At 43.2% G+C, this 22705-nt stretch overlaps 1 protein-coding gene across 2 annotated transcripts in view; it reads left to right on the top strand.

The window, feature by feature from the left end:
- The first annotated feature begins 1167 nt into the window (after positions 1–1167).
- Positions 1168–22705, top strand: part of pan3 (poly(A) specific ribonuclease subunit PAN3) — a 213166-nt gene continuing 191628 nt past the window's right edge. For both annotated transcript variants that reach the window (XM_068033549.1, XM_068033548.1), the window contains exons 1-2: positions 1168–1972; positions 9038–9156. In XM_068033549.1, coding sequence (XP_067889650.1) covers positions 1615–1972; positions 9038–9156 — 477 coding nt within the window. In that variant the 5' untranslated portion in view covers positions 1168–1614. The remainder of the gene's footprint in view (positions 1973–9037; positions 9157–22705) is intronic.

Here is a 22705-nt window from a genome sequence, read left to right as displayed (position 1 = left end):
AGCAGGGAGGTTATGCTAGAACTGTAACACTAGTTAGGCCATATGGTTCTGATCACTGCATATAGGAAAGGTGTGATCACACCAAAGAGAGTACAGGGAAATTCATGAGGTTGTTCTCAGGCATGATGAATTTTAGTTATGAGGAATGAATAGGCTGGGGACGTTTACTTTGGAAGAGATTTAATTGAGGTGTATAACGTTATGAAGGGCCTAAACACAAAGGATAGAAGGACTTATTTCCATTAACCAAGAGGCATAGATTTAAAGTAATTGACAGAAGGAATAGAGGGGAGTTGAAGTGAACTTTTTTCACACAGATGATGGTGCGGGTCTGGAAGACTCTGCCTGAAAGGGTGGTAGAGGCATTTCAAAAATATGCAGTAACTTGAAGTGTTGTAACCTACAGGACTATAGATCAAGCGTAGAAAGTGGAATTGGTTGAATAGCTCTTTTTCGGCTGGCACAGGCACAATAGGCTGAATGGCCTCCTCCTGTGCTGTAAATTTTCTTTGTTTATTCCTACCATTGCAGATTCTCTACTTCCAGACTGAGTGATGTTTCATTCATGGTTTTGTTTTTAATTTGTTCTTCTCATTTTCAAATTAACCCACCTTCCCATCAGGATATCTGCACCCACGGCTTTCTCTCAGAGCCACTTCAACTTGGGGCAGGCATGATGCACCAGCTGGTCTTTTCCTGCCCTTCAATTTTGGAGCAGACGTAAAGGCCAAGCCGGTACTCCGCTATGAGCAACGGTATGAGAGCCAACAGTCAGCATCTGCCATAACATATTTGGTTTCTGAGCTTGAAACAAGTAACAGCCATAAGTATCATCCCGCCCTCCAACTTAGAATTCTGCACTGTAGTTACATCTAGTGCGATTATAAATTTAAAAAAAAGCAATGGCAAATAAATCCTGATAGGATTATCTCAATTTTACCTCCTGTGTGGATGCCTGAAAACAGTGATAATTAAAAGCTGATCTGGGAAGGAAAAACCTTCTGATAGTAATATAATCAGTAGGCGCACACATTAGTTTTGTAGGGCGGAAAATAAAACTGAGAGGAACAAGTTCACACCCAAACACGACGTCCTGCCTCCTCTCTCTCTCTCTCTCTCTCTACGACGCTTCAAATTTGTTTTGATTCCTTCGCTGCCCAGAATGCGCTAAGGCTGCGCATGCGCACTGAGGCGCCAGCTGGCCGCTCGGCGGAGGCCGCTTTCAGCCGAAAAAAAGGGAGGAAAAAAAAACTTCTAGCTGCGGTCGGAGCGGCTCCCACCACCGGCAGAAATAAACATCACCGCTGGGAGCCTGAGCCTAACGCGATTACCCGCCCTCCCCCACCCCGATCGATTGACGGAGACCTTTGCACGGATACACCGGGGCCTATCTGTATATTTTCAGAGTGTGTGTGTGTGTTTTTTCCGCACCCGCCCGTTCCTTTTTCTTCCAATGTTGTTCTTCTCCGCCTCGGCACACGGATTTGAATTGCGGGAGAAGCAGCGCGGCCGGACCCGGACCTGGACCTGCGGCTCTGCCCCCCGGCCGTGCCTGTAGCCGCCCTGACCGCCGTTGAGGTGGCTTTCTCCAGTCTTTTCCCGTCTCCGCCTGCCATGAACAGTGGCGGCGGTGGCGGGGGGCTGCCGGGCGCGGGCTCCAAGGTGAAGTACTGCCGTTACTACGCCAAGGACAAGACCTGTTTCTACGGCGACGAGTGTCAGTTCCTGCACGAGGATCCCAACAATGGCGCCGCTTCCGCGAGCCTCGGTCTTGTCGTCAATAACAACCAGCCGGGACTTGGAGTCGGGGTGGCCGCGGCTGCGCCGGGAGCCGTAGGCGGCGGCGGAGGAGGAGGAGCTGCCGGAGGAGTTAGCGGCAGTGGAGGGGGCGGCGGAGGGGGAGGATATCCACACGGAGGGCCCAAGAAAAGCGAGCTTGGCAGCCTGGTAGAGCCCGGGCAGCTGCTCACCAGTGAGTGTGTTGTGGATATATTTCAGTCCGTTTATTAAAACCAGTCCCCGAGGTATCCGCGGTTCACAGGAGACACTGTTACGCGATGCAATTACACTTGGTTTCCTTTTTTCCACTCCGACAAAAGAAACGGCGGTTTGCTTAAGTGGACCCGGAAGAGTCGCTGTCTAAAACATACAAAAAGGACTGGGAGTACCACTATCATCTTTTCTCGATCCCTACAATTTAAAAAAAAATGTCCTGGAAAGGAGTGACTTGTGATAGGATGTACGTTTTTTTAAAAACGAAATATCTTATAGTAGCAGGTTTAGGGACTTTTTGACAACATACCTTGTGGATCTAGGTGACGCAGAAGCGACAACTAAACCCCAAGTTATTTGTAGGGCTTTTTAGTGCAACTGTTTTACACAATTGTACGCATACATTTATTTCGGTGATTAAAATACAGGAGTTAGGTTCAAAATGTGCTGTATGGATAGAAGGATTTTGATAGTTGAAGAATCTGACAGACTTCAAAGATTGAGTAATAAAAACAAAAATGCTGGAAATACTCAGCAGGTCTGGCAGCATCTGTGGAGAGAAAGAGTTCACATTCCAGTTCTGATGAAAGGTCATCGACCTGAAACTTTAACTCTCTTTCTCCCTCCACAGATGCTGTCAAACCTGCTAAGTATTTCCAGCATTTTATGTTTTTATTTTAGATTTCTGACATCTGCAGTATTTTGCTTTTGTCAAAGATTGAATACTTCATCTTACATTTTTATAATGCCTTTAATGTAAAAAGAAAACCCAAAGCATTTCAGAGGCAAGATGGAAACAGACTTTGCCAAACTTTTTCCTTGGTTTAGAGATAACCAAAAGCTTAATCAGAGGTCGGTTTTGAGGACAGGAAGTAGAAAAACATTTGCAGGTATAACCTTCAATGGTGCCACGGAAGGAAGAGAGGGTGTGTGGTGTACAGAAGTGGCTGGAATCAGAGGAACAGGTTGTCAACTTTAAAAAAAAAGAACTGGTTTTAATCTCTGGCTGTGTTTGGGCAAAACTGCTTTCAAAAAAGTATGAGGAATTTTACATGAAAAGTAACTTTTTAAAGTTAACTTTAATATAGCCACAGCACTTCAGTGTTCTCCACTTATTCTGACCCTACCAAGTTACACATTTCTGCTTGGATAAAATTAGTATTTTTCTGATGAACTGGGTTTAGATTAATTGAGTTCATGTGGTGACCAGTAAGGAATTGTAGCAAAGCCAATATATGCCTTAAAAGAACATATGGCCCTATTTGGTAACAGAAATAAAGTACAATAAGCTATATGATAGTTATTGATTATAAGTCAGTATAATTGAAAGTGGTTTAGACATCGGGAACATAGGAACAGGAATGGGCTATTCATCCTTCAAGTTTGTTCCACTACTCAGTTTGTTCATGGTGAATATGTACCTCCACTCCCAATAACCACCTGTTGATCCATTTACACTATACCCTTACTAATAAAAAAAAATTGTTGTTTTCTGTCTTAAATTTCAGTTGGCCCAGGATCCACAGCCTTTTGAGGGAGAAAATTCCAAATTTCCACTATTCTTTGCATATAAAGGATGCTTCCTAATTTCACGCTGAATAATCCAGCTCTAATTTTAAGATGGTGCCTGCTTGTTCTGGATTCCTCCACCAGAGGAGCTAGCTTCTCTGGATGCTATCAAATATTTTATTGTTTTAAATGCCTCAGGTAGATCACCCCTCAACCTTCAAAACATGGGAATATAAGATACAGTTATGCAATGTGTCCTAATTTAATCCTTTCAAAGGCATTATGGTAAATCTGCTTCTCTAAGGTGAATATATCCTTCCTGAGGTAGTGCCCAGAACTGAATGCAGTACTCCAAGAGGGGTCTTTTTTTTTTATTTGTTCAGGGCGATGTGGGTGTCGCTGGCTAGGCCAGCATTTATTGCCCATCCCTAATTGTTGTTGAGAAGATGACAGTGAACTGCCTTCTTGAACTATTGCAGTCCTTGAGGTGTAGGTACACCAACAGTGCTGTTAGGAAGGGAGTTGCAGGATTTCGACGCAGCAACAGTGAAGGAACGGCGATATAGTTCCAAGTCAGGATGGTGTGTGGCTTGGAGGAGAACTTGCAGGTGGTGGTGGTCCCATGCATTTGCTGCCTTTGTCCTTCTAGGTGAGAGAGGTCGTGGGTTTAGAAAGTGCTGTCGAAGGAGCCTTGGTGAGTTGCTGTAGTGCATCCTAAATATAGTACACGCTGCTACCGCTGTGTGTCGGTGGTGAAGGGAGTGAATATTGAAGGTGGTGGATGGGGTGCCAGTCAAGCGGGCTGCTTTGTCCTGGATGGTGTCGAGCTTCTTGAGTTGCACCCATCTAGGCAAGTGGAGAGTACTCCATCACACTCCTGACTTGTGCCTTATAGATAGTGGACAGGCATTGGGGCGAAAGGAGGTGAGTTACCCGCCACAGAATTCCCAGCCTCTGACCTGCTCTTGTAGTCACAACGCTTATGTGGCTGGTCCAGTTCAGTTTCTGGTTAATGGTGACCCCCAGGATGTTGATAGTGGGGGATTCAGCGATGGTAATGCCATTGAATGTCAAGGGGAGATGGTTGGATTCTCTCTTGTTTGAGATGGTCATTGCACGGCACTTGTGTGGCGCAAACGTTATTTGCCACTTATCATCCCAAGCCTGGATGTTGTCCAGGTCTTGCTGCATATGGACATGGGCTGCTTCAGTATGTGAGGAGTCGCGAATGGTGCTGAACATTGCACAATCAGCGAACATCCCACTTCTGACCTTATGATGGAGGGAAGGTCATTGATGAAGCAGCTGAAGATGTTTGGGCCTAGGACACTACCCTGAGGAACTCCTGCAGTGATGTCCAGGGACTGCAATGATTGACTTGCAACAACCACAACCATCTTCCTTTGTGCTAGGTATGACTCCAACCAGCAGAGAATTTTCCCCCTGATTCCCATTGACTCCAGTTTTGCTAGGCTTCCTTGATGCCATACCTGGTCAAATGCTGCCTTGATTTCAAGGGCAGTCACTCTCACCTCGCCTCTGGAGTTCAGCTCTTTTGTCCATGTGTGGACCAAGGCTGGAATGAGGTCAGGAGCTGAGTGGCCCCGGTGAAACCCAAACTGAGTATCAGTGAGCAGGTTATTGCTGAGCAAGCCTCTTGATAGCACTGTTGACGACCTCTTAAATCACTTTGCTGATGATCGAGAGTAGACTGACTGGGCGGTAGTTGGCCGGTTTGGATTTATCCTGCTTTTTGTGTACATGACGTACCTGGGCAATTTTCCACATTGCCATGTAGATGCCAGAGTTGTAGCTGTACTGGAACAGCTTGTCTAGGGGTGCAGTTAGTTCTGGAACACAAGTTTTCAGTACTATTGCCGGAATGCTGTCGGGGCCCGTAGCCTTTGCAATATCCAGTGCCTTCAGCCGTTTCTTGATATCGTGTGGGGTCTGACCAAGTCTCTCTAACTGAAGCATAACTTCCTCCCCATTGATTTCCGGACCCCTTGAGATAAAGGCCCGCATTTGGATACACCTCGTAAACGGGGCTTCTGCCAATACTCCTAACCATAGTTACAGCTCCTGACCTGAGAACCTAGGGGCAGGAGTAGGCTATTCGGTCCATCGAGCCTGCTCTGCCGTTCAAACAGATCATGGCTGATCATCTGCCTCTATGCCATTTTTCCCCACTATCCCCATATCCCTTGATGTCAATAGTATCCAGAAATCTGTCTATAACATGGTCAATGATGGAGCTTCCTCAGCCCTCAGTAGAGAATTCCAAAGATTCACCAAGCTCTGAGTAAAGAAATTCCTCCTCTTCTCAGTCTTAAATGGTCTACCCCTTATTCTGAGACTCTGTCCCCTGGTTCTAGACTCACCAGTCAGAGGAAACGTCCTATGCACATCTACCCTGTCACGCCCTGTAAGAATTTTGTAAATTTCCATGAGATGACTTCTCATTCTTTGAAATTCTAGAGAATACAGGCCCAGTTTCTGCACTCTCTCATAAGACAATACCGCCATCCCAGGGATTCGTCTGGTGAACCTCTGTTGCACTCCCTCTATGGCAGGTATATCCTTCCTTAGATAAGGAGACCAAAACTGTACACAATACTTCAGGTGCAGTCTTACCAAGGCTCTTTCCAATTGCAGCAAGACTTCTTTACTCCTGTACTTAAATCCCCTTGCAATGAAGGCTAAAATACCAGTTGCCTTCCTCCTTGGTTGCTGTACCTCCATACTAACTATTATTGACTCATGAACAAGGACACCCAGGTCCCTTTGGACATCAACATTTCCCAACTTCTCACCATTTAAGAAATACTCTGCGTTTCTGTTTTTTCTACCAAAGTTGATCACTTCACACACATTCACATTATATTCCATCTGCCACGTTTTGCCCATTCACGTAACCTGTCCAAATCCCCTTGAAGCCTCCTTGCCGCCTCCTCACAACTTACATTTCCACCTAATTTTGTGTCATCAATTTGGAAATATTACATTTGGTCCCCACATCCAAATCATTTATATTGATTGTGAACAGCTGGCGCCCAAACACTGATCCTTGCAGAACCCCATTAGTAACAGCCTGTCATCCTGAGAATAACCCATTTATTCCTACTCTTTGTGTCTGTTAACCAATTCTCAGCCCATAGCAGTATATTACCCCCAATCCCATGTGCTCTAGTTTTCTTCACTAACCAACTGTGTGGGACCTTATCAAAAGCCTTCTGAAAATCCAAATACGCCACATAGACTGGTTCTCCTTTATCTATGCTACAAGTAACATCCTCAAAAAAACTCCAACAGGTTTGTCAAACCTGATTTCCCCCTTTCATAAATCTATGTTGTCTCTGCCCAATCAGATCATTATTTTCCAAGTGTCCAGTTATCAATAGATTCTAACATTTTCCCTACTACTGACTTCACACTAACAGGTCTGTCGTTCTCCCTTTTCTCTCTTCCTTCCTTCTTAAATAGTGGGGTTACATTTGCTACTTTCCAGTCTGCAAGAATCCTTCCAGAAACTATAGAATTTTGAAAGATAACCAATGCATCCACTATCTGTATAGGCACCTCCTTCAATCCTCTGGGCTGTAGCTCATCTGGTCCAGAGGATTTATCAACTTTTAATCCAATTACTTTTTTGAGTACTACCTCTTTATTGATACTAATTTCTTTCAGTTCCTCATTTTTGCAAGTCCCTTGGTGCCCTAGTATTTCTGGGAAATTTTCTGTATCTTCCTCCGTGATGACACACAAAGTAATTGTTTAGTTTCTCTGCCATTTCCCCATTCTCCAGCACAAATTCTCCTGTCTCCACCTGTATTGGACCCACATTTGTCCTTTTCCTTTTCATATATCAAAAGAAGCTTTTACAGTCCACCTTTATGTTTTGAGCTAGCCTGCATTCATATTCTCCTTTTTTCCTTATCAGTTTCTTGGTCCTCCTTTGCTGGATTCTAAATTGCTCCCAATCCTCGGGCTTACTGCTTTTTCTGGTGACTTTATAAGCCACTTCCTTTGATCTAATGCAATCTTTCTTTTGTTAGTCATGTCGTGAGGAAATTATAGGTAAAGTATTTCTAGAGGGATAGAATTGAAAGCAGAGTAGTTATGTTAAACTTGTATAGTATTTTGTTTAGACCACTCTTGGTTCTGGTCTCCATGTTATAAAAAAACGATATGGAGGCATTCGAGAGTGTGCAAAATACATTTATTAGAATGATAGATATCACTTCTCAGTACTACTATCAGGAAAGATTCAACAGACTGGTGTTCATTTCCCTAAGAGAGAGAAGATTGAGGATTCACCTGACAGACCTTCAAGATTATGAAATGGTTTGATAGGATAAACGCAGAGAAAATGTTGCCACTTGTGGGTGAGTCCAGAACTCGGGGCCATGAGTATAAGGTAGTCACTAATAATTCCAATAGTGAATTCAGGAGAAATTTCTTTACCCAGAGAGCGATTAGAATGTGTAAAACTCTACCATAAGGAATAGTTGAGGCGAAAATCATAGATGAACTTAAGGAGAAACTAGACAAGTACATGAGGGAGAAAGGAATAGAAGGATATGTTGAAAGGGTGAGATGAAGGCTCTTGTAGAGAATAAACATCAATAAAGACCTGTTGGACCAAATGGCCTAGTTGTGTCCTGGGAATATTATGTAATTCCATTAGGCTTTTAGATTACATTTTTGTACCTGTGCACTAGCTTTTTGTGATTTAAGTACCTGGATATCAAAATCCCTTTCCTACTTCACAGTTTCTAAGAAAATATGGAAAGTAGCTTTAAAAAAATGGTATAGTGTCAAACTCCAGAAAACTTGTTATGGAAGGATAATGTGGGAGCCTATCTTTACTCAGTTTCACATTTATTGTACGGAGTAAAAGGAGTACAAATATGTAGCTCCTCACTCAAAACCCTCCACCAGTCTCAGTAAGTGTTTGCTTATAAGTGCTCAAGACCCCAAATAACACCCTCTACTTGCAAATGATCAAACAATTGATACACAATTAACAATTAACAAAACAGCATAAGTTAAATTATGGCAATTTATTCCAACACACTGACTTTCAATATAACATTTTCTTAGCATATATCTTATGTCTAGATGGGTCCAGCAGTGTGGTAGTGGTACTGGCAAGTTGCGATTTTGAATTCAATAAATCTGGTCATTTGTGGGCTGGCATCTGATTTGGAAAATCTGAAGTGATTTGTTTATGTCCTGGTGAAGAAACTGTTATTCCTACCCAGTCTGATCTAAATGTGACTACAGTCCCACACCACATAATTGACTGTTAATGCACTCCGAAGTGGCTTAGCAAGGTACTGATTTGTAAAAGCCATTGCAATGAAGATCGACTTGTGTTTAAGGATGGGCGATAAATGCTAGTGTTACCTACATCCCAATAACTAGCACTAGCTTTTTTAAAATTAATTGTGTCAGTTTGCTTACTTTTTACTGTTTTGCTCATGCAACTGAAAATAATTCGGAATTTTAAAAGAAAAGTTCTCTTATTTTTCAGTTCCGGGAATGGACACAACATTACCAGACAACCTTACCAATTCATACTTCAGCAGCAGCTTTATTGGGGTGAATGGATTTGGAGGAGGGCCAACTGAGCCAAAGTACCCTTTAATTCAGGTATTGGGAAGTAATTGTCTCTAATTGTATCTATTGCAAATTCTGAAAATGTCTCACTGTGTTAGAATAATTCACCCAAATATTACACAGAAACAGAAAATGTTGGAAATACTCAGCAGATCAGGCAGCATCTGTGGAGAGAAAAACAGAATTGATATTTCAGGTCTGTGAGACCTTGTAGATGGCAGACAGGTTTTGGAGATTCAGGAGGTGAGTTACTCACTGCAGAATACGCAGCCTCTGACCTGCTCTTGTAGCCGCAGTATTTATATGGCTGGTTCAGTGGTAACCCGCAGCATGTTGGTGGGGGATTCAGTGTTGGTAATGTCATTGAATGTTAAGGTGAGATGGTTAGATCCTCTCTCATTGGAGATGGTCATTGCCTGACACTTGAGTGGTGCAAATGTTACTTGGCACTTACCAGTCCAAGCTTGAATGCTGTCCAGGTTTTGCTGCATGTTGTCACGTATTGCTTCAGTATCTGAGGAGCTGTGAACTGTACAGAGCACTGTAATCAATAGCAAACATCCCCCCTCCTCGGGAGCCGGTCCCGCACAACCCGAGCCGCCTCTCGGAAATGCCCTCCGTGCCATTCCAATCGGCGCGGAGGGGTTTCCTGTACGGGCTGCTCCTGCACACTCTCCACTTCCTCGCCCTTGTCAGCCGGCCGGACACGCCCTGGCGGTCCGCGTTGCCATCTGGCGGCGAGGGGAAACCCCGATGGAGGGGTCTCTACGCGGGAGTCTTCCCCCTTTACATCGGGGACTTGGGATGGAGGGTGCTGCACAGAGCAGTCCCGTGCAATAGACTTTTAAGTAGGTTCACGGACTCCCAGGCCTCCTGTACTTTCTGCGGCCTGGACGAGTCCGTGTTCCACATTTACACGGAGTGTGCGAGGTTGCAGCCCCTCTTTGAGTATCTGAAGGGGCTGCTCCTCAAATTCTGGCTGCACTTCAGTCCCACGCTCCTGATCTTTGGGCACCCGGTGCGGAGGGGCTTGGGCCAGGAGGAGGATCTCCTCGTCGGTCTGCTCCTGGGCCTGGCCAAGGTGGCAATTCACAGGTCCAGGTTGCGGGCCGTCGGGGGTTCCGTCCTCCCCGACTGCCTGCCCCTCTTCCGCGGTTACGTTCGCGCCCGGGTGTCCCTGGAGAAGGAGCATGCGGTGTCCGCCGGTACGCTTGAGGCCTTCCGCGACCGGTGGGCACCGCAGGGACTGGAGTGCATCGTTGATGCCGCGAATGGCATTTTAATTTGAGTTTTTTGTTTATTTATCTGTTTTAATAAAGTTATTTTAAAACTGTAAATATGTACATAAAGGGGGCCTGAGGGATAAAGGCCCCCTCGATGTGAAAAATATAAAAGGGGCCTGGGGTATAAAGGTCACATTGTGGGAAAAAAAACAAAAAAAAACGGGGTGTTAGATACAGAGTAAAGCTCCCTCTACACTGTCCCCATCAAAAAAAAAAATAGCAAACATCCCCACTTCTGACTTTATGTTGGAGGGAAGGACATTGATGAAGCAGCTGAAGATGGTTGGCACTAGGGTACTACCCGAGGAACCCCTGCAGTGATATCCTGGGGTTGAGATGATTGACCTCCATTGACCACAACCATCTTCCTTTGTGTTAAGCATGAGTCCAACCAGTGGAGAGTTTTTCCAGATTCCCATTGATTTCAATTTGGGTAGGGCTCCTTGATGCCACATTTGGTCAAATGCTGCCTCGATGTCTGGGGCAGTCACTCATCTCACCTCTGGCATTCAGCTCTTTTGACTATGTTTGGGCCAAAGGTGTAATGAGGTCTGGAGCACCCACTTTCATCTTTTAAGATGCTACGTAAAACCCACCTCTTTCCCATTCCTATTATCTCCTTTGGCTCAGCATTACAGTTCTATGAAGTGTTTTTAAAACTTTTTCTGTTAATTGCACTTTACGAATGTAATTTTGTGAAGTCTGTTATGAGTAAATCCTCAGTGGTGCTGTTCATGGAAAGTCAGAACATGTGGTGCTTTATCCAAAGAGGAATGTTTCTACTATGTAAAACACATTCTTCTACTGAAATGAATGTCTGTGTCCATTTAAGGTTATAAAGGCTAATTGCTGCAAAGTAGACATTGGCTGAATTCATAGAGTTCACAGACTATAGACATTTCATATGTAAAGTTCCTAGAGTCCCTAGATCTAGAAATTTGCATGTGACTCTTGAAGTGGGATGAATAGGAAATGTGCACTGGCAAGGCTGCCTGAATTGGTCCTCCCTAGTTGAGTGATTTGCTAGGCCACTTCAGAGGGTATTGAGTCAATCAGACATGAGTATAAGTTAGATTGGGTTGGAGTTCTATTCCTTGAATGATATTAGTGAACTAGCTGAGTTTTTTTTACAGTGATCTGATAGTTCTATTGTTTTTATATTGCCAATCCAGAGATTAGTAGATTTATTAAATTTAATTTCAAAATTTGTCATAATTTTAAGTCATAACTTCTAAATTGTTAGTCTTGTACCTATCCTAATATACCCTCCATAATCAAAAAATGGACAGTAGGTGTAGTACTTTTATAACTCGGCCAAGATTTAATCTCAACTGTTTTATTTATTTATTTATTTAGAGATACAGCACTGAAACAGGCCCTTCGGCCCACCGCGTCTGTGCCGACCATCAACCACCCATTTATACTAATCCTACATTAATCCCATTTCCTACCCCATCCCCACCTTCCGTCAATTCCCCTACCACCTACCTACACTAGGGGCAATTTACAATGGCCAATTTACCTATCAGCCTGCAAGTCTTTGGCTGTGGGAGGAAACCGGAGCACCCGGTGGAAACCCACGCGGTCACAGGGAGAACTTGCAAACTCCGCACAGGCAGTACCCAGAATCGAACCCAGGTTGCTGGAGCTGTGAGGCTGCGGTGCTAACCACTGTGCATTGTTGGGCACGTAAGATATGGAAAATACAGCATACTTGTTCAACCTCCAAATTGGCACTTTCTACAATACTCGATTAGGTTTGATAAACATATATAAAAAAACTGCTTGGAAGTAGCCTGGAAATGCTTGAAAATGTTGGTTATACTAAAACCTGGAAAGAAAGACTTACTGTTTTTCCCATATCCTATATAAATGTAAAGGTTTTGTTGTTCCAGGATACATTAATGGGAAGAAACCTTTTGGCTCAATTGACAATTTAGAGGGGGTCCTGATTCCTGAATAGGCTGGTTTTAGATTTGGAAAATCACTGCGAACAATTCATGAGCTTGACCATATATATCAAGGATTGTTTTTGAATTGAGGGTTATTCCAGCTGCGGTTTGAACATGACACAGTAAACTATTGTATTTTATAGTTGAAACATGGGGAATTGATGAAAGTCAGGAAATTTGCGATGGTGTACTAAATGTGCTTGATAACCTTTGTAGAAATGGGAGCCTGATGCTGCAGATGGCAAAAATAACAGTATGGCCTACCCCATGAATCAGTTTTGGCAACATTTCTGTTAAAATCTATTCAAATTACCAACATTATACAATTGATACTAACTTCATCTTAGATGCAAATAGGTCTTTGTAATGTCTTTCTTGAGTTAGAAGGTCATGGGTTCAAGTTTCACTCCAGAGACTTGAGGACATAATCCACAACAACGCTTACATACTGCCTTTAACATAATAAGAATGTCTCAAGGCTCTTCTTGACAGGAGCATTGTCAGATAAGATTTGACACCGAACCACATAAGAGACATTTGGGCAGGTAACCAAAAGATTATCTTGATCTGTTAGAAAAATAGATATTCCATTAATATTATTAAGATTGTTTTGATTAAGCAGTGAGACCTGTGGGGAAGCGATGTTGTATTTCTAAACTATAGGCAAACAAAGGATAGGACCAGAAAGATGGTAGGGCCGTTTTATACTTGAGGGTAAAAGAACAGTTTTTATAGAGAAAGTTGATGGTAACATGAGGATTAGCTGAGGAGGATGTGGAAGAGCCATTACTGGAGATAAAGATGTAAATGATATTTTTATTTTTTAAGTCTTTGGCTACCTATCACCTTCGTTCCAACCTCCTTTTCCTGCAGAAAGTCCTTGAATGTGTTTTTGCCCCTCAGAGCTGTGCTATCGTTTCCACAACTCCATGTCGGAATCTGGCCGATCAAAGTCATTAATGACTTTCTCAGTGGCTGCACTATCACTCTTTGACCTTTCTGCCATCTTTGACCCAACCTGTTCTCCATTGAGACTGCTATCACTTTGTTTTGCTCTTCCTATTCAATCAGAGCCGGAGCACCTCCAATAATAGTTGAAGGGGTGTGGGAACCAGGAGTTAATGTTAGGGAGGTGCACAGAGAATTGGAAGAGACAGATAGCACTGGAGTAGGAAATAATATGGTATTAAGTGGGGTCAGAGTAAGAGGGAATGAAATAAGGTCTAAATTAACTTTACTGTTTATGTGAATGCGTGGAGTGAGGTAAATAAGGTTGGTGAGCCACAGGCGCAGATGGCCATGTGGGAATATGGTGTTGTGGCGATAACTGAGAATTGGCTCAAAAAAGGGCAGACTGGCTACTAAATATTCCTGGAAACCAGGTGTTCATGAAAGATAGGGAAGAAAAGAAAGGAGGTGAGGTAGCAGTACTGATTAAGGAAAATATTACAATGCTGGTAAGAGAGGATATCCTAGAGGGGTCAAGGACAGAATTTATTTGATTAGAGCTAAGAAGCAATTGAAGTACCGTTAACACTACTGGATATATTCTATAGTCCACCATCTAGTGGGAAAGATATAGAGGAACAAATTTGCAAGGGAATTGCAGAGAGGTGCAAGAACTATAGAGTAGTTATAATTGGAAACTTTAATTATCCTAATGTAGATTGGGATAGTGTAAAGGGCAGAGAAGGGGAAGAGTTTATGAATTATGTTCAGGAGAATTTTCTAGATCTGTACGTTTCTGGCCCAACGAGGAAGGAGGCACTGCTGGATCTGATTTTGGAAATGAGTGAAAATAATGAATTGTGGGCAGGTCAACTTCATTGGGGTGAGAACAGATCTGATCCAGGTGAATTGGAATCAAAGGTTGGCTGGCAAAGCTGTAAAGGAACAATGGGCTGCATTTAAAGAGGGAATAGATTGGGACAGTCGAGGTACATTCCCACAAGCAGGAAAGGTAGGACAAACAAAGCCAGAGCTCCCTCGATGATGAGATAGAGAGCAAGATGAAGCAGAAAAAGATACATACAACAGATGTCAGGTTGATCATACAAATGGGAACCAGGCTGAATATAGAAAGTTCAGAGGGGAATTGAGAGAAGCAAAGTATGAGAAGAGACTGGCAACCAACATAAAAGGGAATCCAAACATACGAATTAGGAGCAGGAGTAGGCCACTCAAACCCTCGAGTCTGCTCCGTCATTCAATAAGTTCATGGCTGAACTGATTACTCCACATTTTCACCTCCCCTGATAACCTTCCACCCCCTTGCTTATCAAGACTCTATCTACCTCTGCCTTAAAAAATATTCAAAGACTCTGCTTCCACTGCCTCTTGAGGAAGAGAATTCCAAAGACTCACAATCCTCAGAGAAAAAAATTCTCCTCATCTCTGTCTTAAATGGGTGACCCCTTATTTTTAAACAGACCCCTAGTTCGAGATTCTCCCACAAGGTGAAACATCATTTCCACATTCACCCTGTCAAGACACTTCAGGATCTTACATGTTTCAATCAAGTCGCCTCTTACTCTTCTAAATTCCAGCAGATACAAGCCTAGCCTGTCCAATCTTTCCTCTTAAGACAGCCCACCCATTCCAAATATTAGTCTGGTAAACCTCTACTGCCTCCAAAGCATTTACATCCTTCCTTAAATAAGGAGACCAGTACTGTACACAGTTCTCCAGATGTAGTCTCACCAATGCCCTGTATAGCTGAAGCATACCAACCCTACTTTTGTATTCAATTCCCCTCGCGATAAACGATAACATTCTATTACTTTTCCTAATTACGTGCTGTACCTGCATACTAACCCTTTGCGATTCATGCACTAGGACACCCAGATCCCTCTGCATCTCAGAGCTCTTTCACCATTTACATAATATGCTTTTTTTATTCTTCCTGCCAAAGTGGACAATTTCCCACTTTCCCACATTATACTGCATTTGTCAGATCTTTGCCCACTCACTTAACCTATCTATATCCCTTTGTAGCCTCCTCATGTTCTCTTCACAAGTTACCTTCCTACCTATCTTTGTGTCATCAGCAAATTTAGCAACCATACCGTTGGTCCCTTCATCTAAGTCATTTATATAAATTGTAAAAAGTTGAGGCCTCAGCACAGATCCCTGTGGCACACCTCTCGTTACATCTTGCCCACCAGAAAATGACCCATTTATGCCTACTCTCTGTTTCCTGTCAGCTAACCAATCTTCTATCCATGCCAATATGTTACCCCCAAACCATGAGCTTTTATTTTCTGCAGTAACCTTTTATGTGGCACCTTATCAAATGCCTTCTGGAAATCTGCTATAAGCATATTAATAGTAAAATGAGGAGTAGGGGTAATTAGGGACCAAAAAGGGATTTTGCATTGAGGCAGAGGGCATGTCTGAGATAATAAATGAGTACTTTGCATCTCTCTTCACCAAGGAAGAAGATGCTGCCAAAGTCATTGTGAAAGAGGCAGTTGAGACATTAGGTGGGCCAAAAATTGATAAAGTGGAAGTATTGGATAGGCTGACTTTGCTTAAAGTTGATAAGCCACCAGGAGTTGATGAGAGGTTGCTGAGGGAAGTAAGAGTGGAAATTGTGGAGGCAATGGCCATAATCTTCCAATTCTCCTTAGATACAGGGGTGTTGTCAGAGAACTGGAGAATTGTAAATGTTACACTCGTATTCAAAAAAGGGCTTAAGGATAAGCCCAGCAACTACAGGCCAGTCAGTTTAACCTCAGTGTTGGGAAAGCTTTTAGAAATGATAATTTGGGACAAAATTAGTCACTTGGACAAATGTGGATTAATTAAGGAATGGCTACACAAATTTGTTAAGGGCAAATTGTGTTTAAGTAACTTGAGTTTTTTGATGAGATAACAGAGAGTTCATGAGGGTCATGCGGATGACATGGTGTACATGGACTTCTAAAGGCATTTGATAAAGTGCCACAGAACAGGCTTTTCAGCAAAGTTAGAGCCCATGGAATAAAAGGGACAGTGGCAGTATGGATACAAAATTGGCTGAGTGGCAGGAAACAAATAGTGGTGAATAATTGTTTTTCGGACTGGAGGAAGATAAATAGTGAAATTCCCCAGAGATCGTTGTTAGGATCACTGCTTTTCTTGATCTATATTAATGAGCAAGACTTGGGTGTACAGGGCATAATTTCAAAATTTGCAGATAATACAAAACTTGGAAGTATTGTGAATTGTGAGGAGGATAGTTATAAACTTAGAGGACATAGGCTGGTGGAATGGACGGACAGGTGGCAGATGAAATTTAATGCGTAGAAGTGTGAAGTGATTCATTTTGATAGGAAGAATGAGGAGGGGCAATACAAATAAAGGGTACAATTCTGAAAGGGGTGCAGGATCAGAGGGACCTGGGGATATATGTGCACAAATTATTGGTGGCAGGGAAGGTTGAGAAAGCAGTTTGTAAAGCATAAGGGATCCTGGGCTTTATAAATAGGGACATAGAGTACAAAAGCAAGAAAATTATGATGAGCATGTATAAAACCCTGGTTTGGCCTCAACTGGAGTTTTGCGTCCAGTTCTGGGCACCACACTTTAGGAAGGATGTTAAGGCATTAAGGTTCACAAGGAGGAGGTGTTAGCAATTTTGGAAAGTGTGAAAATAGATAAGTCCCCTGGGCCAGATGGGATTTATCCTAGGATTCTCTGGGAAGCTAGGGAGGAGATTGCAGAGCCTTTGTCCTTGATCTTTATGTTGTCATTTTCGATAGGAATAGTGCCGGAAGACTGGAGGATAGCAAATGTTGTCCCCTTGTTCAAGAAGGGGAGTAGAGACAGCCCTGGTAATTATAGACCTGTGAGCCTTACTTCGGTTGTGGGTAAAATGTTGGAAAAGGTTATAAGAGACAGGATTTATAATCATCTTGAAAAGAATAAGTTCATTAGCGATAGTCAGCACGGTTTTGTGAAGGGTAGGTCGTGCCTCACAAACCTTATTGAGTTTTTCGAGAAGGTGACCAAACAGGTGGATGAGGGTAAAGCAGTGGATGTGGTGTATATGGATTTCAGTAAGGCGTTTGATAAGGTTCCCCACGGTAGGCTATTGCAGAAAATACGGAAGTATGGGGTTGAAGGTGATTTAGAGCTTTGGATCAGAAATTGGCTAGCTGAAAGAAGACAGAGGGTGGTGGTTGATGGCAAATGTTCATCCTGGAGTTTAGTTACTAGCGGTGTACCGCAAGGATCTGTTTTGGGGCCACTGCTGTTTGTCATTTTTATAAATGACCTGGAAGAGGGTGTAGAAGGGTGGGTTAGTAAATTTGCGGATGACACTAAGGTCGGTGGAGTTGTGGATAGTGCCGAAGGATGTTGTAGGGTGCAGAGGGACATAGATAGGCTGCAGAGCTGGGCTGAGAGATGGCAAATGGAGCTTAATGCGGAAAAGTGTGAGGTGATTCACTTTGGAAGGAGTAACAGGAATGCAGAGTACTGGGCTAATGGGAAGATTCTTGGTAGTGTAGATGAACAGAGAGATCTTGGTGTCCAGGTACATAAATCCCTGAAAGTTGCTACCCAGGTTAATAGGGCTGTTAAGAAGGTGTGTTAGCTTTTATTAGTAGGGGGATCGAGTTTCGGAGCCACGAGGTCATGCTGCAGCTGTACAAAACTCTGGTGAGACCGCACCTGGAGTATTGCGTGCAGTTCTGGTCACTGCATTATAGGAAGGATGTGGAAGCTTTGGAAAGGGTGCAGAGGAGATTTACTAGGATGTTGCCTGGTATGGAGGGAAGGTCTTACGAGGAAAGGCTGAGGGACTTGAGGTTGTTTTCGTTGGAGAGAAGGAGGAGGAGAGGTGACTTAATAGAGACATATAAGATAATCAGTGGGTTAGATAGGGTGGATAGTGAGAGTCTTTTTCCTCGTATGGTGATGGCAAACACGAGGGGACATAGCTTTAAGTTGAGGGGTGATAGATATAGGACAGATGTGAGAGATAGTTTCTTTACTCAGAGAGTAGTAGGGGCGTGGAACGCCCTGCCTGCAACAGTAGTAGACTCGCCAACTTTAAGGGCATTTAAGTGGTCATTGGATAGACATATGGATGAAAATGGAATAGTGTAGGTCAGATGGTTTCACAGGTCGGCGCAATATCGAGGGCCGAAGGGCTTTTACTGCGCTGTAATGTTCTAATGTTCTTAAAAAAAAAGAAAGTGCAGAAAAAATTCATGTGAATGGTTCCATGGATGAGGAACTTCAATTATGTGGATCAATTGCAGAGCTGGGCCTGTTTTCCTTGGAGAAGGGAAGAGACGATTAAGAGGAGATTTGATAGAGGTTTTCAAAATCATGAGGGAAGTGGATGGAGTAGATGGGGAGAAACTGGTCCTGTTAGTGGAAGGGGCAAGAACCAGAGGATACCAATTTGATGTGATTGGCAAAAGAAGCAATGGTGACATCAGGGAAACTTTTTATGCAGCGGGTGGTTAGGATCTGGAACGCTCTGCCTCAGAGCGTAGTTGAGGCAGATTCAAAAGAGATGTGGATAAATATCTGAAGTGCAAAATTTTGCAGAGCTATGGAGAAATGACAGGGAAGTGGGACTAGTTGAGTTCTAACAGAAAGCTGTCATGGAGAGACTGAATGGCCTCCTTCTGAGCTGTAACCATTCTATGATTCTATAAAGGGAGAACATCTATTTCTGTCACCTTAGGAATCTGCCAAAGATCTATCCCTGCCACCTCCTTTTCCTCATATCTGTTGTCCTTTGTCAACATCATCTGTTCCCCAGGGTTCAGTACTACACTGCTGCTGTTTTTGATATACATTAATGAGGGCACAATTTTGAAATTTGCAGGTGACAAAACTTGGAAGTGTAGTTAAAACTCAGGACGATGGTAATAAACATTAAGCAGGCCTAGACTGGCTGGTGGAATCGATAGATATGACAGGTGAAATTCAGCACAGAAAAATATGAGGTGATGGGAAGAATGAGGAGAGATATATGAGCTAAATAGTATAAATTTAAAGTGGGGGGTGGGGGGAGGGTGCAAGAACAGAGAAACCTGGGGCTCTTTGTGCATAAATCTTTGAAGGTGGCAGCGCAGGATAACAAAGCAGTCTATGGGATATTGGGCTTTATAAATAGAATCATTAAATACAACAGCCGGGCAGTTATGCTAAACTTGTATAAAACACTAGTTCAGCCCCTGTTAGAGCATTGTGTCCAATTCTGACACTGCACTTTAGGGAAAGCATGAAAGCTTTGGAGAGGATACAGAATTGATTTATTAAAAATGTTTCCGGGGTGAGGGATTAGAGTTACCTTTGGAGCAGAGAAGGCTAAGAGGAGATTTGATAGAGGTGTTTAAAATCATGAAAGGTTTAGATAGAATAAATAAAGAGAACCTGTTTGCAGAGGGATCTGGGTGTCCTCGTGCATGAATAGCAAAAGGTTAGTATGCAGGTTCAGCAAGTAATTAGAAAAGCTACGAGAATGTTATCATTTATTGCGAGAGGAATTGAACACAAAAGTAGGGAGGTTATGCTTAAGTTATACAGGGCATTGATGAGACCACATCTGGAGTACCGTGTACAGTATTGGTCTCCTTATTTAAGGAAGGATGTAAGTGTGTTGGAAGCAGTTCAGAGAAGGTTTACTAACCTAATACCTGGAATGGGTGGGTTGTCTCATGAGGAAAGGTTGGATAGGCTAGGCTTGTATCTGCTGGAGTTTAGAAGAATAAGAGGTGACTTAATAGAAACATATAAGATCCTGAGGGATCTTGACAGGGTGGATGTCCCCTTGTGGGAGAATCTAGAACCAGGGGTCGCTGTTTAAAAATAAGGGGTCGCCCATTTAAGACCGAGATGAGGAGAAATTTTTTCTGAGGGTCGTGAGTCTTTGGAACACACTTCCTCAAAAGGCAGTCATTAAATATTTTTAAGGCAGAGGTAGATAGATTCTTGATAAGCAAGGGGGTGAAAGGTTATCGGCAGTAGGCAGGAATGTGAAGTTGAGGTTACAATCAGATCAGCCATCATCTTATTGAATGGTGGTGCAGGCTTGAGGGGCCGAGTGGCCTACTCCTCCTAATTCGTATGTATGTAAGACTGATAACAAAAGAGCACACATTTAAGGTGATTGGCAAAAAGAACCAAAGATGACTAGAGGAAAATCTTTTTTACTCAACGAGTGGTTAGGATTTGGAATGCACTGCCTGATAGGGTGGTGGAAACAGATTCAATAATAGCTTTCAAAAGGGAATTGGATAAATAGTTGAAGGAGAAAAAAAGTGCAGGGATATTCAGAGAGAGCAGGGGAAGTGTGACTAATTGGAATGCTCTTTAAAAGAGCCAGTGCAGATTCAGTGGATCAAATGGCCTGCCTTTGTGCTGTAATGTTCTATGATTCTAATAGAGGTATTCAAAATTGAGGGATTTTGACTGAACAAGTAGGAAGAAACTGTTTCCCCAGGAAGTGGGTTGGTAACCAGAGGTCATAGATGGGTGATATAGAGTCATAGAGATATACAACACAGAAACAGGCCCTTCGGCCCATCGTGTCTGTGCTGGCCATCAAGCACCTATCCATTCTAATCCCATTTTCCAGCACTTGGCCCATAGCCTTGTATGCTATGGTGTTTCAAGTGCTCATCTAAATATTTCTTAAATGTTGAGAGTTCTTGCCTCTACCACCCCTTCAGGCAGTGTGTTCCAGTTTCCAACCACCCTCTGGGTGAAAAGATTTTCCTCAAATCCCCTCTAAGCTTCCTGCCCCTTACCTTAAATCTCTGTCCCCTGGTTATTGACACCTCTCCTAAGGGAAAAAGTTTCTTCCTATCTATCCTATCTGTGCCCCTCATAATTTTGTATACCTCAATCAGGTCCCCCCCTCAGTCTTCTCTGCTCTAAAGAAAATAACCCCAGCCTATCCTGTCTCTCTCCAAAGCTGAAGTGCTCCAGCCAAGGCAACATCCTGGTGAATCTTCTCTGTACCCTCTCCAGTGCAATCACATCCTTCCTATAGTGTGGCGACCAGAACTGTACAGCAGTACTCCAACTGTGGCCTAAGTAGCGTTTTATACAGCATCATAACTTCCCCGCTGTTATATTCTATGCTTTGGCTAATAAAGGCAAGTATCCCATATGCCTTCCTAACCACCTTATCTACCTGTGCTGCTGCCTTCAGTGATCTATGGCTAAGTACACCAAGGTCCCTCTGTACTTCATAGGGTCTTACCATCCATTGTATGTTCCCTTGCCTTGTTAGTCCTCCCAAAATGCATCACCTCACATTTCTCAGGATTAAATTCCATTTGCCACTGCTCTGCCCATCTATATCGTCCTGTAATCTAAGGCTTTCCTCCTCACTATTTACGGCAACGCCAATTTTCATGTCATCTGCAAACTTACTAATTGTATCTCCCATATTCACGTCTAATTCATTAATGTACACTACGAACAGCAAGTGTCCCAGCACCGATCCCTGTGGTACACCACTGGTTACGGGCTTCCAATCACAAAAACAACCCTCGACCATCACCCTCTGCCTCCTGCCACTAAGCCAATTTTGGATCCAATTTGCCAAATTGTCCTGGATCCCATGAGCTTCACCTTAATCAATCTCCTATGCGGGACCTTATCAAAAGCCTTACTGACGTCCATGTAGACTACACCAACCGCTTTGCCCTCATCTACACACCTAGTCACCTCCTCAAAAAATTCGGATTTGTTAGACATGATCTCCCCCTGACAAAGCCATGCTGACTATCCTTGATTAATCCCTGCCTCTCCAAGTGGAGATTCATCCAGTCCCTCAATTTTTTCCAATAGTTTCCCTACCACTGATGTTAGACTCACTAGCCTGTAATTACCTGGTGTATCCCTGCTACCCTTCTTGAATAATGGTGCCACATTCACTGTCCTCCAGTCCTCTGGCACCGCTCCTGTGGCCAGAGAGGATTTGAAAATTTGTGTCAGAGCCCGTGCTATCTCCTCCCTTACCTCACATAACAGCCTGGGATACATCTCATCTGGGCCTGGGGATTTATCCATTTTAAAGTTAAAACTGCTAATATCTCCTCCTTTTCAATGCTAATTTGTTCGAGTATATCGCAATCCCCCTCTCTGATCTCTACACCTACATTGTCCTTCTCCATAGTGAACCCACATGAAAAGTAATCATTTAAAACCTCACCTACATCCTCTGGCTCCTCACACAGATTGCCACTTTGGTCCCTAATGAGCTCTACTCTTTCCCTGATTATCCTCTTGGTTTTTAATATACTTATAAAGCACCTTGGGATTTTCCTTTATCTTGCCCGCCAGTGTTTTTTCATGTCCCCTCTTCGCTTTCCTAATTCCTTTTTAAGTACA

This window comes from Heterodontus francisci, chromosome 6 (assembly GCF_036365525.1).
Source record: "Heterodontus francisci isolate sHetFra1 chromosome 6, sHetFra1.hap1, whole genome shotgun sequence".
Lineage (NCBI taxonomy): Eukaryota > Metazoa > Chordata > Chondrichthyes > Heterodontiformes > Heterodontidae > Heterodontus > Heterodontus francisci.
This window is presented reverse-complemented; position numbering and strand designations above follow the sequence as displayed.